The sequence below is a fragment of the Carassius gibelio genome, chromosome B14 (assembly GCF_023724105.1).
Source record: "Carassius gibelio isolate Cgi1373 ecotype wild population from Czech Republic chromosome B14, carGib1.2-hapl.c, whole genome shotgun sequence".
Classification (NCBI taxonomy): Eukaryota; Metazoa; Chordata; class Actinopteri; order Cypriniformes; family Cyprinidae; genus Carassius; species Carassius gibelio.
This window is the reverse complement of record NC_068409.1, coordinates 4433704-4448965: the sequence shown is the minus strand read 5'-3', so window position 1 is coordinate 4448965 and position 15262 is coordinate 4433704. Positions and strand designations below refer to the sequence as shown.

Sequence of the window (15262 nt, the reverse complement as noted above, 5' to 3'; positions counted from 1 at the left end):
CATTGACTTTGGACCTCAAAAAAAACAATATACCAACACCAGCAGATGACATGGCACCCCAAACCATCGCTGACTGTGGAAACTTTACACTGGAACTCAAGCAACATGGATTGTTTGCCTCTCCTCTCTTCCTCCAGACTCTGGGACCCTGATTTTCAAAGGAAATGCTAAATTTACTTTCATCAGAGAACATAACTTTGGACCACTCAGCACCAGTCCAGTCCTTTTTGTCTTTAGACGCTTCTGATGCTGTCTGTTGTTCAAGAGTGGCTTGACACAAGGAATGCGACAGCTGAAACCCATGTCTTGCATACGTCTGTGCGTAGTGGTTCTTGAAGCAATGACTCCACCTGGAGTTCACTCTTTGTGAATCTCCCCCACATTTTTGAATGGGTTTTGTTTCACGATCCTCTCCAGGGTGTGGTTATCCCTATTGCTTGTACACTTTTTTTCTACCACATCTCTTCCTTCCCTTCGCCTCTCTATTAATGTGGTTGGACACAGAGCTCTGTGAACAGCCAGCCTCTTTTGCAATGACCTTTTGTGTCTTGCCCTCATTGAGCAAGGTGTCAGTGGTCATCTTTTGGACAAATGTCAGGTCAGCAGTCTTCCCACGATTGTGTAGCCTACAGGACTAGATTGAGAGACCATTTAAAAGCCTTTGCATGTGTTTAGAGTTAATTAGCTGATTAGAGTGTGGCACCAGGTGTCTTCAATTTTGAACCTTTTCACAATATATTTTTTTGAGATACTGAATTTGGGATTTCCCTTAGTTGTCAGTTATAATCATCAAAATTAAAAGAAATAAACTTTTGAAATATATCAGTCTCTATGTAATGAATGAATATAATATACAGGTTTCACTTTTTTTATGGAATTATTGAAATAAATCAACTTTTTGATGATATTCTAATTATATGACCAGCACCTGTATTTAACCTGGGGTACATGGGTTACCCTTTATCTCTGTTTGTAAACCATCGGGTGGGTTTGCTGCCAAAAAGCTCTTGTTTTTAGTTTTATGTGACCATAGAAGTTCAAGTCGTGTCTGACGACTGAATATGCTGGAGTTTGTTTTTGGATGAGCAGTGATAATTTTTTCTTGAAATCCTCCCTGACAACATGTGGTGATTTTCTGACACGAAAGTTTTTGGCAGTGACCTAAATTTTGTGTTTTACAAAGTTTGCTGCTTAAACTGTAGGGGTGTTCATTTACATTTTTTCTAGATTATTGTGTAGAATGATCAGATGCATTTTAAATAATTGCTAAAAGCTTCATTGGACAACCCCCCCCCCCCAAAAAAAAACTGTAAAAATAAAAATAAAATAATAATAAATACAAATTTCTCTGTTTTTTGATCCTGACACAAAATGACCAGCTAACATTAATTGATTAATCATATCAACAACACATGTGAAAGTGTGAATAAGTACTAGTCAGGTTAATCACACTCACAGAAATATTTCACCCCAAAATTTAAGATTTATGTAATTTTATAACATGACAAATTCCCATTTATATTTTTTTTCATAACTTTGATGAAAACCAATCACATAAACTTTAAATAACAGAATCTTGTTTGTTTTATAACTCTTATTACACTGTAAAACCCGACAAGTAAACTTAACTCAAACCGTTTGAGTAAACAGATTGCCTTGATTTAAACCATGTAAGTTTTAAAACTTTGCATTCAAGTAATTAAGTGATTAACTAAGTGCTGATTGAGAATTAGTGATGAACAGCTGCTGTTAACAAACAGAATCACTGAAGAAAAGAGAAACACAAGAACTACTACACTGTAAAAAGTAATAAGTTGACTTTACTTAGAAAAGCTGTGGAAACTGATTGCCTCAAAATTCTCAAGTAAATTAGGTCATAATTTTTTAGTTGATACTACTCTCTACTACTTTGTAGAGTTAACTTGTGTATTTGTAGAGGGTACCATAAAACTTGAGTACAAGTAACTCAAATTCAAAAGTTTAGGTAACTTACAGATTTAAGTTGAGATTTGTAAGCAGAACTTAAACAAAACAGTTCTTCTAACATGTCGGCTTGTTCATTTTACTAGACGAATGTGTGGAAACTGATTGCCTTAAATTTCTCAAGCAAGTTGTACTCAAAATTCTAAGTTGAGAATGCAAAGACAGACAACAGATTTGGCACAACACTAGAACACTTTATTTGCTCTATAAAACAGTATTCATTTTAAAACATTACTTAAGGCATGCCCGTCAACTGCCCGCCAGCAACATTTTAGAAAAAAAAAAGCACATACTGCACTCAAGAAATAAAAAGACAATTAAAAGGATGAATGTTTCTTTGTTTTTAACATCTTTACAAAGTGTTCAAAAGCAGAGCTTGCAAGTATGTTACAAGTTTAGTACAGAACACCTTCCTACTACAGTTCTCTTATATTAAAACTATTCTAAAACCAAACAAGTAAACTTGAAATTTTTCAAAACATCCAAAATTTTTATTTTTTCATTTTCAACAATTGAAAAAACTGAAGTATCTGTAAAACAGTACTGAACAATTTCTTTAGTTTTCTTAAAGACAGCTTCTATTCACTCAAACTAGCATCATGGCTATGATCTATTACTGCATCAGGCGATTTTTCAGTGATTGGATTTTAGGTTTGAGTGACTTGTGGCCAAGGGACAAAATCACTCTTTGTATGAAGTCGAATGTGCATTTCAGTGCTGCAGGATACTCTAAGTTTAGAGCATAAATTAGTCCAAAGAGCAGACACGTTGCTTGTGGAAGATTTTCAAGATCATCCACAACCACTGTACCTTCCAAAATGATTGCCGTTGTTGTGGCACCAAGATGCAGGGAGTAGGGTACAGTTGCAGAGTCCTCTGGAATCACTGTCAGAATACCTATTTCAACGTCCGACATGTCTTCATTGTCATCACAGTCCTAAAAATGGGAAAACATAACAAAAATTAGGTCAAAGAAAGCCACAAAACATCTTTTAAAGGCAAAGTTCACCCCAAAATGAAAATTGTCTCATTTACTCACCCTCAAGTTGTTCTAAACCTGCATGAGTTTCTTTCTTCTGTTGAACTGAAAAGAAGATATTTTGATGAACGTTGGTAAACAGACAGTTGAGAGTAGACATTGACTTCCATAATAGGAAAAATACTATGGAAGTCAATTAAATTCTACTCTCAACTGTTTGATTACTGACATTCTTCGAAATATCTTTTGTGTTCAGCTAGAAGAAAGAAACTCATACAGGTTTGGAACAACATAAGGGTAAGTAAATGACAATTTTTTCTGCGGTGAACTATCCCTTTAAGAGCACATACTCTCATTATAATGTAAAACTAAACTTATAACATGGTATTTCTAAATGTAAAGGCCTTTTCAAACAGGACACAGGAGTGGATGCAGGGGGGAATACATACATCAAACAGCTGCATGAAAAGACAAACTGAAGGCCAGCTATATTAATTAAAACTATCAAAATAATCTATTGTCTTTCTTAGAAATGTTTTTTTTATTCATTTATGCAATATAAAATCTTCTTATACTGTCTTTTTCCCTAATTTTTTTTATTTATCTTTCACTTTCTTTTCTCTATCCCTTTCCTTGTTTCAGTATCCTCACTGTTTTTCTTGCCTTCATAACTCTTCTTTCTAGATATCAAAACAGTTTGAAGAACAGTTTGCCTGTTAAATAAGAATCATCAGAGAAGAAAATACTTACAAAACATGTCTTGTAAAAATCGGAGGGGTCCTCTCCGAGGAGGAGTGGTAGGCCGTGAAGAACGGCTGTTCGTCCCGCATTGATGTTCGATTTCTGCAAAGTTATAAAAATGTATCTTGAATAGCGCTTACACAACACAGAGCAAAAAACAACAGCAAAAGCAACATTTGTTTTGCTTTCGAAAAAGAATTGTAATAAGTCGAGGAGCTTACGTCATTTTCAATCTGCTGCAGAATCTTCTTAAGTTTGGAACCAATGTCTCCACCTTTAGCCCTGAAGATATCGATGAAACGTGGAGTAAATCTGTCCAGTTCTTGAAAGAATTCAGCTTGCAGGTTTTTGCCAGATATACGATTAAACTCTGCCATGATCTAAAAAAAAAAAAAGAAGTAGGGCAAACTGACATTAAGCAATCACTTTTCACTGAAATGTCCAAGTATGAATTAACACCAAAACTGGTTAATGATAAATTTGCTTTGAAAATGTTCAAGATGAAATGACATAGGAAAACAATTAAGACTCACCTGACTCTGTGTGAAGAGGGCTGGCCACCTTTCCACTGTATTCTTCACAGCAGGCTCCTTCTCTATCAATTCCTTTCTACGCAAGGCAAATGTAGAATTCATGTTCCGGGCTATCAGTGCAACGTTAAGACGACGTTTCTTCATTTCTTCCACCATCTCTTTCCTTTTGGACTCCATGCTGGCTTCATCTTCACCATCAGGGAAGTTCGGTAGAAAATTGATTTCAAACCTCTTGGGTCTTTTGATGTTTCTCTGAGGCTGCAGTCCTCTTCTTTTCCCACCATTTATGGATACCTCCAAGCATCCAGCTCGACGCAGTTTTGAGCGGTAATTGCCCATTTTCCACCTAAGGCTATCATACCACCCATTCCACCCCTTAGATGAGCCAGGCTGGGTAAGGCAAGGGTGTTTTTGTATCAAAGCAGTAGCAACAGCCTCGAAGTCTTCCTTATCTGGGTAAGCTTTGTAACTGTATATAGTTTCTGAGAGTTTTTCGAGAATCTCATGCTTAAGCTCTCCTGACAATTGTAGGTATGTTTGATCTCGCATGTACTGTAGATTTCCCTGACGTAATCTATACTCAACGTCAACAGGAAAAGTAGGGATCTCGAAAGTTTCTGGCCATGCAGTCCGTAGACAATGGCGTGGATGATCAGAAGCCACAGATAGGACTTCAGTGTCAGCTGTGCTAGGGGTTGGTGACGTCACAAGGGAGACAATCTTCAGTGTAGGCTTATCTGGCAAGTCAGCAATGTTGGTAAGATTCACGAGGGAATTGTTGAAGTCTGGATCCTCAAACTGAAGTGCGAACTTGTACTGAAGTCCCAGCTTTTCTTCAAGTTGTTCCAACAGTGAGTCAACTGTCTGTGGTTTCACAGGAAGTACAATTTTTCGGATGTCGTTGTCACAAATTATAACTCGGAGTACAGTTGTTGTCTCCATACTTGGTCTCTCTACAAAGGTTAAAGAATTGAGTTAGTTTTCTTAAAGGGACTGCTCACCCCAATTTCATCATTCTAAACCCATCCTTTGCAAAAATATGATTCAAAAAGTTTCACTCATCCTTGTTTAAAATGTAATGTACACAGAGGCATTCATAATTTCATGTGACTTGTGCAATACAGTTCAAGCATTTAAGGCATAAATGGTTGGGTTTGTTGAGAAATGAACTTCAATATATAATCCATTTAACTGTATATATCCTGTGTGTATGCTATACTGTGTGAAGGGTTGTTCATTTGCACAGGAGAATTTGTTCAAGATTGATATACAGTTTTTTTTCTTTCAAATTATTTATAAATCTTGAAAAAAACTGTGCAAAGGAGAAACCCTTCACACAGGACAGCATTTAAGCTAACCGCTACTCTCTCGAGTACATGCACGATGTGACAATTTAAAGAAAATAATAAATAACATTTCAGTTTGTTTCTCACCAAACCTATTGATCTACTATTTGAACACCTAGTTTAATGAAATTATGTATGCTTTTGTGTGCTCCTGAAGCTATGCCTGCGATCTTCTGACATAGACAAGAGCAGTCAGAAATCTTTTCAAAAATAATTTTTGTCTACAGAATAAGAATGAGACTAAATAATGATAATTTGCAGAATTTCTGAAGTCCCTTTAAAACCTGAATTGTCATTCATTCAGCATATGATATAATGTTTGAGCGTAACATAGGTCCTGCCCCGAAGTGTATAGGCTGGCAAAGGAAATGGGTCATTTAGATCCGAGGGTTTGGTAATTGACAGTGATAGCACAGGACTGCACAGTTCAAAAGAACGCAGGTGCTCAATGTACCAACATGTCAGATCTTTACACACAAACAGAACATCACTGTTGATGACAAGAATTTTGAAAATCTGTCTGAAATCAGGTAGGCCTGAGCAAGTACCAACAGATACAACCATATCTGGATTGTACTTGATTCCATCAATGCTCACAGATGATGCTGCGAGGACAGTGTTCTGAACTGCATATTTGTCTCTCAGGAATTCCTGAATGTTCTGAGGGAAAGTTGACATCAAAGTACCCATCATCTTATCTGTCTGTATGGGTGGCTTGAGAAAGGAGGGGGAGTCAATGTAGTAAGCCAGCAGTCTTTGATGGCGAACAGCCAAAGTTTGTGGAACATTTTTAAAGTTTTTGGTGTCACGGATTACCTGCTTGAACACTTTATGTTTTCCCTCAAATCGCATCGTCCACATATCTCTTAGTGGCCAATATGTTCTTATGAGCTGCGGATAGTGCTCAATATAGTGGTGTTTAGGGCGCAATTTGAAATGAGGAAAGACTGTTAAAAGCAAATGTCTGTGTTCTGAGATCTTTGCATCAAGAAAATCAAGAGAATCCTCAGTGAACTTGAATGCCAACGTCATTTCTAACATATCTTTCAGAAGCAACACAATTTCCCATGTTTTATCATTCTCAGGGATATCAAAGCCAACCATGAGGGGCAGAAGTCTAATAAGCGCCCAATTCTCATGTGCATTACCCCCAATGGTACCTTTTGAGGCAAATGTGCCTGGGATGATTTGAGGCTGATCAACTTTGTCTGAGAATTTGTAAGGAAACTGCTTGATAGCTTGATTCAGGGATTCAAGAGAGATTAATTTCCTTGAGACCAAATCATTAATGCACAAGGACATTTCAATAGGGATGACACCCTCCATAAGGTCATGCATTAGGTCAGGTGGAAAACCATCAACTGTGTGAAAATGTTCCAACCTTTCACTTAAAACACAGCCACCTTTTACACCATATTGCTTTACCAAACTCGCATCGTGTAACACTTCAGCCACATGCCTGTCATGCTCCTGCTTGGTTCTCAGTTCAAATGCTCCCGACCGGACCTCCTTCTCCTGGATTTCACTCCTCGTTGCCAAGCAGAACCGACAAGGGTGCTCAACAGTGAAACTCTCCTGTAGTCCTGCGAAAGAATGAGCACCTAGATTATCAGATGACACAAAAAGTACACTTCCTTTCACACATTCTCCTAACTGTTCAATGTATACACCATGCTTTTCAAGAGTTTCAAGGTCCTGAACAAGTGGTCGCAAGATGTCTGTGTAACCATGTTGTTTTACTGCAGTAGCTCTGCATAAAATTGCTAGCTGAATTGACTGAAGTAATGAACGATCTTTTGAGGGAAGATTAGCTAGAACCCAATAGAGAGCGAACAGTTTGTGTTTTTTTCTAGAAGTGCCAAGGGGATTGGCCAGCTCAAATTCATCAACATAAAGACCCAGAACAATCCTGAAGGTCTCAGTGTTGAAAAAGTCATTTTCTTGATAGTGGGTGCCATCTCGGTAAGTCTTGAATTCATTAACTGATCGATCATTGCAAAGGACCCTATTTAGAATGTCTGGCCTGTTTAGAATTTTCTGCAACATTTGCAGAATTGGCACATAAGAGACTGAGTGTGCATCAAGCTTGTATTCAATTGGCATGACAATCGGAAATTCCCTCTGAAAATATGATGCTCTTCTGCTTATTGTGGAAAGAGGCTCGCCATCTTTGGTCATTGTCAAGATTGGGTTACTTTCTTTTACTGCATTCACAATTTTTCTCACTAATGAATCACAGCCACTCAGTCCATGTTCAAGGAGAATTTGCTGAATTGCATGACAGACAAGGGGTTCTGAAAAAAGTAAAATTTGATTTATTTGTTGAATTATTTCCTGTGCAGCCGAATCAGAAACATGCAAAATTGCCTGCATTTTAAGAAATAGTGAGGCTAAATTGTGCTCCAATTGATGATGCAATTGATCAAGGTTTTCATTCTCTATATCATTTTCCTCCAAATGTTCATCTACAGGATCAGGGCTCAAAGGCTCTTCTTGTTGCACATTATCTACACTGTGAGAAGCAATGTGCAAGAGAACCTCAGATTTCAATTGTCTTTGATCATGTGCTCCATGATCTCTACATATATGTGAATTAAATGTAGAGTAGACATTGCTCTCAAAATTGCAATTGTTGTATGGACACTGCACTGTTTCATGATTTTTTAGATGCTGCCGTAAATGAGAAAAAAAAATTGACTTTGTGCAGGGCTCCTCAAAACTGCAAAGTGGGCAGTTAAATATCAAAGGGATGTTATCACATGGACTGGATTGGCTACCGTGTGCTTGATGTGAATGATTTTTTGTTAAGTGCACCTTTAGTGCATTAAATGATTTAAATGAACAAAGACAATCTGTGTAGAGACATGGAATCGGAGTACTTCTAGAGTAGCTTCCATGTTTTAATCTGTAGTGTTTCAACAGCGGAGCCCTCTTTTCACACGAAAACAAGCAGAACTTGCACGTCCACTGCATGAATTTAAGTCACAAAAATGAGCATACACAAAATAAAAAGACAAAATAAGGTAGTAATTGCTTGTTAGTTACGACATCTTAATTTATCGTGTTGTTAATTTCCATGTGAACGACACGTGAGCATCGAACGTTCTAGAAAATTGTTTCGTTAAGGCCGCACAGGTTTTTACATCTTAATAAACCCCGAACTTATTACCGATTAAAACAGCTTATAAACTGTAACGCTACATAAAAACAGTGTTCAGTAAAAAACGGTTTTTGCAAACTAGTAAAAGCCACTGGTCTCATTCAACATAAAACTACTTTAGTGTGCCTTTTCCTCTTACTGTACAATGAGCAAATTAAATTTGAGTTTTTATATGAAATGCATTAAGATTTATAAGTATTCATTCAAGAGCATACCTAACTTTACTGCCTCATCCCGAACACGAGCGTAAATTCTTCGTCGACGTCGTCTTCTTCAAACACACACCATCCCATTGCGCATGCGCGAGACGAAAACGCTTTTAAGAAATTAAAGTAGACTATTAGAAGAGTTGTTTTATCTTATGCTGAAACTTACCCAACGGCCAGTAACTATATCAAGCTCTGTTAATAAAAAAATAGAATAGACTGTGAAACAGCAGCAGCTGATGGGCTTGCAAATAAGCTTTAATCTTCCCAGTTATTTTATGGCGTGAAGGAAAAAAGGTTCAGAATCTATAAATAAATGCATGCACACGCACACGTGTGTGTGTGTGTGTTTATACACAATACAATGACATCAAGGTTTATAAATGGTTGTTCAAGAGCATACCTAGTTTTGCTGCCTCATCCAGAACACGAGCTGAAGTTCTTCTTCTTCGTCGTCGTCGTCGTCGTCTTAACACAAACCGTCCCATTGCGCATGCGCGATTCGAAAATGCATTTAAGAGATTAAAGTAGCTGATTAGAAGAGTAGTTTTGTCTTATGCTGAAACTTACCCAACGGCCAGTAACTATATCAAGCTCTATAAATAAAAATATAATAGACTGTGAAGCATTAGCAGCTGATGGGCTTGCAAATAAGCTTTAATCTTCCCAGTTATTTTATATAGCGTGAAGAAAAAAAAAGATTCAGAACCTATAAATAAATGCATACACACGCACACGTGTGTGTGTGTGTGTGTGTATGTATGTATGTATGTATGTATGTATATATATATATATATATATATATATATATATATATATATATATATATATATATATATATATATATATATATATATATATAAATAATTGTAGGGCATTTACTAAAAAAATAATAATTTCATCATTCATCATTATTATTATTATTACTATGCAAATTCTGTGCTCCAGAAATTTGCAACAGCGTGTACATGCCTTTAGTACAATACACTTAACAATCATAAGTACATTGTACTAGATCTGTTTAGTTTAACTACCTAAGTTCACAGTACACAGTCTAATCAAGTTAATTCAACAAATTTTACAAAGTAAGTTAAATTCACTAGTTTTTCTTAAGTAGAATCAGCAATTACTTTTTACAGTGTACAACTGACTTCAGACACAGCCTTAGATGAAATCAACTGAAATAAAATACATGAAATCTCTCAAGATCTGATTAAACAACCCCACAAACAGCAGCACCAGCTCCACTTATTAATAACCAGACTGACTTTATTTCTGTCAGACGTCTACAGAAGATCTTATTGAGAATTAACTAAGGTTTAGATGTTGATTTATTGTTTCATTTGAAGTAACCATGTTAGAGATCAGTGTTTGCTTTAGTTGGGGTTTTGACCCTTGATTTCTGTCTTAGTCTTTTCTCTGGGTGTTATAACCGTGTGTTTCTAAAACACATTTGTTGGAACTCAATAGCCCAGAAGAAACGCCATCAGGTGTTAACCTGTACCTAGGTGTAGGTTGTTATACTTTATATAGGTGATGATAATTATTCATTATTATACACAATTATTGATCCGTACGGAGTCTAATCTCTGATGAAATAGATGTGTAATTAGTAGAAGTGGACCTATGAACCTCTACAATGGTGACGAAAAAACATGCTGCAATGCATGCTGGGTACTATTGTAGTACAAAACTCATCCATGGCTCCCAGCATGCTCTGCAGCATTTTTTTTAATGGTCACCATTGTTGAGGTTCATATGCTGATTATTGATGTCTGTGTGTGGCTAATTGACACCATAGAAGTCTAAACTGTTTGGAAAGTCTTTGTATTAACTTATTACAGAACCATTTGCTCTTAGAATCACTTTTACTATAATCAATCAAATTACACAACACCTATTTCATCAGAGATTAGACTCCGTGCAGTTCAATAATTGATGATTATCATCACCAATATAAAGTATAACAACCTACACCTAGGTACAGGTTAACACCTGATGGGATTCCTTCTGGGCTTTTGGTTTACAACAAATGTGTTTTAGAAACACAGGGTTATAACATCCAGAAAAAAGACTAAGACAGAAGTCAAGGGTCAAGAGCCCAACTAAAGCAAACACTGATCTCTAACATGGTTACTTCAAATGAAACAATAAATCAAAATCTAAACCTTAGTTCATTCTCAATACGATCTTCTGTAAGAGTTATAAAACAAACAAGATTCTGTTATTTAAAGTTTATGTGATTGGTTTTCATCAAAACTATGAAAAAAATATAAATGGGAATTTGTCATGTAATAAAATTACATAAATCTTAAATTTGGGGTGAAATATTTCTGTGAGTGTATCATACTAATTATATTGTAAGAGCAGATTTTTGTTATAAAAGGAGGGAAGAAGATGCTTCCAATCATTGTTAGCAATGGTTACCTCCAAAGAAACATGCACCGCCATCGTCGTTTTGCATCAAAATGGCCTCACATGCAAGGAAACTGCTACAAAGAATTAACACTAATGAGCTGATGGTATTTCAGCCATCTGTTCCATACTAGTGAATCCTGACTCTTAACACATTCGGAACTCAAAAGACCAGAACGTGAGTAAACAAGGACCATCGTTGTTTACATAATTCACCATTTTGGCCGCCCTGAAGTCGGCCACATCCTGCCTTGAGTGACAGTTATTTACGACAAGAAATTCCAGAGTCACGTGGGCAAGCCTCAAAGGAGACACTAAACCAACCACATTCCAACATACACAAAAAGAAACCTTTCGTTAAGTTCCTTACTTTTGTAAGTCCTTATTAATATGTATTTTTAATGTTTGTGTATTGCATAAAAATGGTTAATCCTGGGTAAATGGTTAAAGTGCTGACTTATAAGTGGAAATGTTCTCCTCAGCCTAACTCTTTCTCAAATAGTCATGTGTATGTAACCCCCACCTTTGCAGGTCGTAAAACTTTACGACCACCCTGGACAACAGGAGAGGAGAGAAGCCAAATCACTGGTTTCTTTTCCCCAATGCATTCTATGGAATGTATTCATTACCTTTTTGTTTTTATGTTTTATAAATGTATTACGTATTCCTTTTTGGTTAGATGTTTCCCATATAAATTGGGACTATCTGCAGTGTTATCATGTGTTAATCAAATCTTTAATTGTGTGTAATTCTGCATTTGAATGTAACTTCATGTTTTGATCCTTTATATATATATTATGTTTAGTATTGTTCTAATCGTCATGCTCTGACAGACCCATTTATCTAGAGCAAAGTAATGAAAAATGTATGTAATCTGGAATTACGAACTTGCTAGAAATATCCCTGAGGAAATCTGACAAGCCCTAGATCACCAGGGGGTTGTTTTCTACAGAGACAAAGGAACTTTTTCCCGCTGCAGAACGCGGACGTTCATTGGATGTTCCCTCGAAAAGGGGCGTGAACCATTTCAAGCGATAAGAATCGATCGAACAAGATCCGCCCGCTCTTCTGCTCTTTTACGCTTACTCCCTGCTCTCCGGTGCGACCAACGTTGGTTCCGCGCGCTTATAGCGCAACCTACCCCCCCCCCCCAGCACAGGGGCTGAGAGAAAAAGCAATTTTAATGGTTCCTTTGGAAGCTTTCGTTTTTGTTGTTTCTTTTCTTTTCTTTACTAAGTTTATTCAACTACTCGCCTCTCCACACAAGGAAGATTGGAACATTGTTTGTTGAACCTTTCAAATACCGCGCGAAGACAGAACAAAGGACCACGTGCTCCACGCTCACGCCAAGATCCAGCGCAGCGTGCATGTGCGTCACATGGCCTCCAGGACCACACACTCTGTTTTCAAAAGGAACAGCATGCAAAGCTCACACGCGATGTATCTTTCTCTATGGAGATTTAAATGCTGCTTTAAAGTGTTGCTATGATCTGATTGTTGTTGGCTTCCAAAAGTTACTGACTGGGATTTCCATACCTGAGCTCCTTATGCGATCTCATTCTATTTTCTCTCTTTCGCTCTCTCTCTCTCTCTTTTATTTGGATTCCGTTATGTCTTGTATAAAGGTTACTGTCTGTATTGTCGTACGCATATTTACTCTGTGTGATTTGTAGTTTGATGTATTACTAGTTGATTTATTAAAAACTCATATATCACATGATTGGCTTGGACTCCACCCCACTCACATTACGAGTCACTGAGAGGTCTGATCTTTAGCTACAAGCTTTAAATTTAGAAACTAAATTTATCATAAGGATAGGATAATGTTTTCATGGCCAGAGAATATTTTTCCTTGAATTATAAGGAGTGATAACTTTATTGAAAATTGATAGGTCAACAGTGGTTTGCTGGACAAACCACTGTTTGATTTGCAGTAATTTACAGTAAGAGATATCACAATAATTGATATGAAGAATGGAATATTGACATATTAATGAGTAAGTTACAGTGCCCTGTAATTAGTTATTGGTATAGACAATTGAGCTATTTTTCATAATCAATAAAATTAAATGTAACTGTCATCTGAGATGTATATTAATCATACATACATATAATAATTATTCAAATTCCCTATATATCATTTGAGTTAATTATTCTGTACAACTCATTGTTGTTACAAAGAATATAGCATCTGAAAGAATAATTTACCAAATCATCAAAAACTTTAAGGAGAGAGGTTCTTCAGGACATACCTGTCACGCTGTCTGGTCTCTGTTTCCCTGGGCGTCCACTAGTGGGCTCACTTCCCCTTAGGCACCTCACCGTTGGCACTACAATTCCCACTAGCCTTGTCCCTTCATCACAGTAATTGCACTCCTGCTAATTGCACCAGGTGCCTTCACTTATTTGTCATCAGCCTCCCTATATTTACCAGTCCTTTCCAGTTGTCTGTATGGAGTCCTTTCCTTACGTTTCATTCCGTTTCCTTGTGTACCCAGTCTTATCGTTCTCCGAGATTCCTCGCATTTCAAGTTCCTGTTCCTGTTCCTTTCTTGTTCCTTCCCTGTTTGTATTCTTTTGGATTGTTTTCTGGTTTTGACCCGGCTTGTTTGGATTACGATTTGGATTACCCTAAATAAACATACCTGCATTTGGATCTCTCTCTCCCTGTGTCTCACTGGGTCGCGAACGTCACAGAAGGAATCTTCTGCGCCGCCCTGGGGGGCTTCTGTCTCGACCACACGGATGTGGTGGTCTTCTGCGCCGCCCTGGGGGGCTTCTGTCTCGACCACACGGATGTGGTGGGCTTCACGTTATGCCCTTTCTGGACTTGTGTTTTGTTGTTGTTTTGTTTTTGTTTCTCTCCTGTCTGTTTCCATCTATGGACCTGATCCTCCGCCGGTCCACCTCTCTCCTGGGCTCCCTGTTTTTGTGTTTGCACTTCTTGTCTCTGTTTCCCCATTCTACCTGGTCCTCTTGTCTCTGTTTACCCATTTTACTTGGTCCTCCGTCCCTCCCCCTGGTCCTCTGCCGCTCCACCTCTCTCCTGGTCTCTTTGTGTCTTTGGTCTCTTCTTGGGTTCAGGTGGAGCATCTGGTAGCTGCTCCTTGAAGGAGGGGGTAATGTCACGCTGTCTGGTCTCTGTTTCCCTGGGTGTCCACTAGTGGGCTCACTTCCCCTTAGGCACCTCACCGTAGGCACTAAAATTCCCACTAGCCTTGTCCCTTGTCGCATTCTGAGTTCCTGTTCCCTTCCTCTTTCTTCCCTGTTTGTTTTCTTTTGGATTGTTTTCTGGTTTTGACCCGGCTTGTTTGGATTACGATTTGGGTTACCCTAAATAAACATACCTGCATTTGGATATCTCTCTCCCTGTGTCTCACTGGGTCGCGGTCATTACAATCTCAGAGTGTGCAGCAAGTGCCAAGACCATCAGGGGGGCGCAAGGACAGAAGTTGAGAACTGCTGTTCTACAAAGCGTTTAATTCGTTAGTGGCAAATCCTGTACATATGTAAACGTACTTACAGACTGTGAGTCAGAACAGCCAGAATAGTAGTCTTCACTAAATATTTGGGTTGAACTGTTCTGGAACAGTGCTGTAAATACAACTTAACCACTGATTTCTAGTTGTGTCCTCTTTTGAAAGGCCAAACAAATTATTTTTGGTTTCACAACGAAACAGCATCTCCTCAACATAGCGCCGGTAGTTACACCTTCTTTCTTTTCCTGAACATTTGGCCGGTGTTATGCAAATCTTCCCATATCGTGACATAGACATGTGGGGGAATATTAGAACGAGCTGTTTTAGGGGGGTGTGGTTGACTCCTAACTTTTATAAAGAATATCTCTTTGGGTTTGAAACTTTAGTCTTTGCAACTTTACAGATCTTATTTATGCACCA

At 37.8% G+C, this 15262-nt stretch overlaps 1 protein-coding gene across 3 annotated transcripts; it reads right to left on the bottom strand.

Annotated features, from left to right (window-relative positions):
- Positions 1 to 2163: 2163 nt before the first annotated feature.
- On the bottom strand, positions 2164 to 9592 carry LOC127970938 (uncharacterized). Of its 3 annotated transcripts, XM_052573651.1 has the most exons (7): positions 9352 to 9592; positions 8958 to 9058; positions 7038 to 7165; positions 4237 to 5185; positions 3925 to 4083; positions 3713 to 3805; positions 2164 to 2920 (listed from the first exon to the last, which is right to left on the bottom strand). In XM_052573651.1, exons 3-7 carry the CDS (start codon positions 7046 to 7048, stop codon positions 2597 to 2599), a joined length of 1536 nt encoding a protein of 511 aa, XP_052429611.1. In that variant the 5' UTR covers positions 7049 to 7165; positions 8958 to 9058; positions 9352 to 9592; the 3' UTR covers positions 2164 to 2596. The 3 variants fall into 3 exon arrangements, with proteins under 3 accessions (XP_052429611.1, XP_052429612.1, XP_052429610.1); XM_052573652.1 differs by lacking the exon at positions 8958 to 9058; XM_052573650.1 differs by lacking the exon at positions 9352 to 9592 and having other exon boundaries at positions 8958 to 9334.
- Between the last annotated feature and the right edge of the window lie 5670 nt (positions 9593 to 15262).

Excerpts from the sequence above, each read along its gene's own strand:
- LOC127970938 (XM_052573651.1), bottom strand. Across the intron at positions 3,806-3,924 it reads TGCAGCAGATTGAAAATGAC|AAATCGAACATCAATGCGGG; the intron begins GTAAGCTCCTCG and ends ATAACTTTGCAG. Across the intron at positions 2,921-3,712 it reads ATTTTTACAAGACATGTTTT|GACTGTGATGACAATGAAGA; the intron begins GTAAGTATTTTC and ends TCCCATTTTTAG.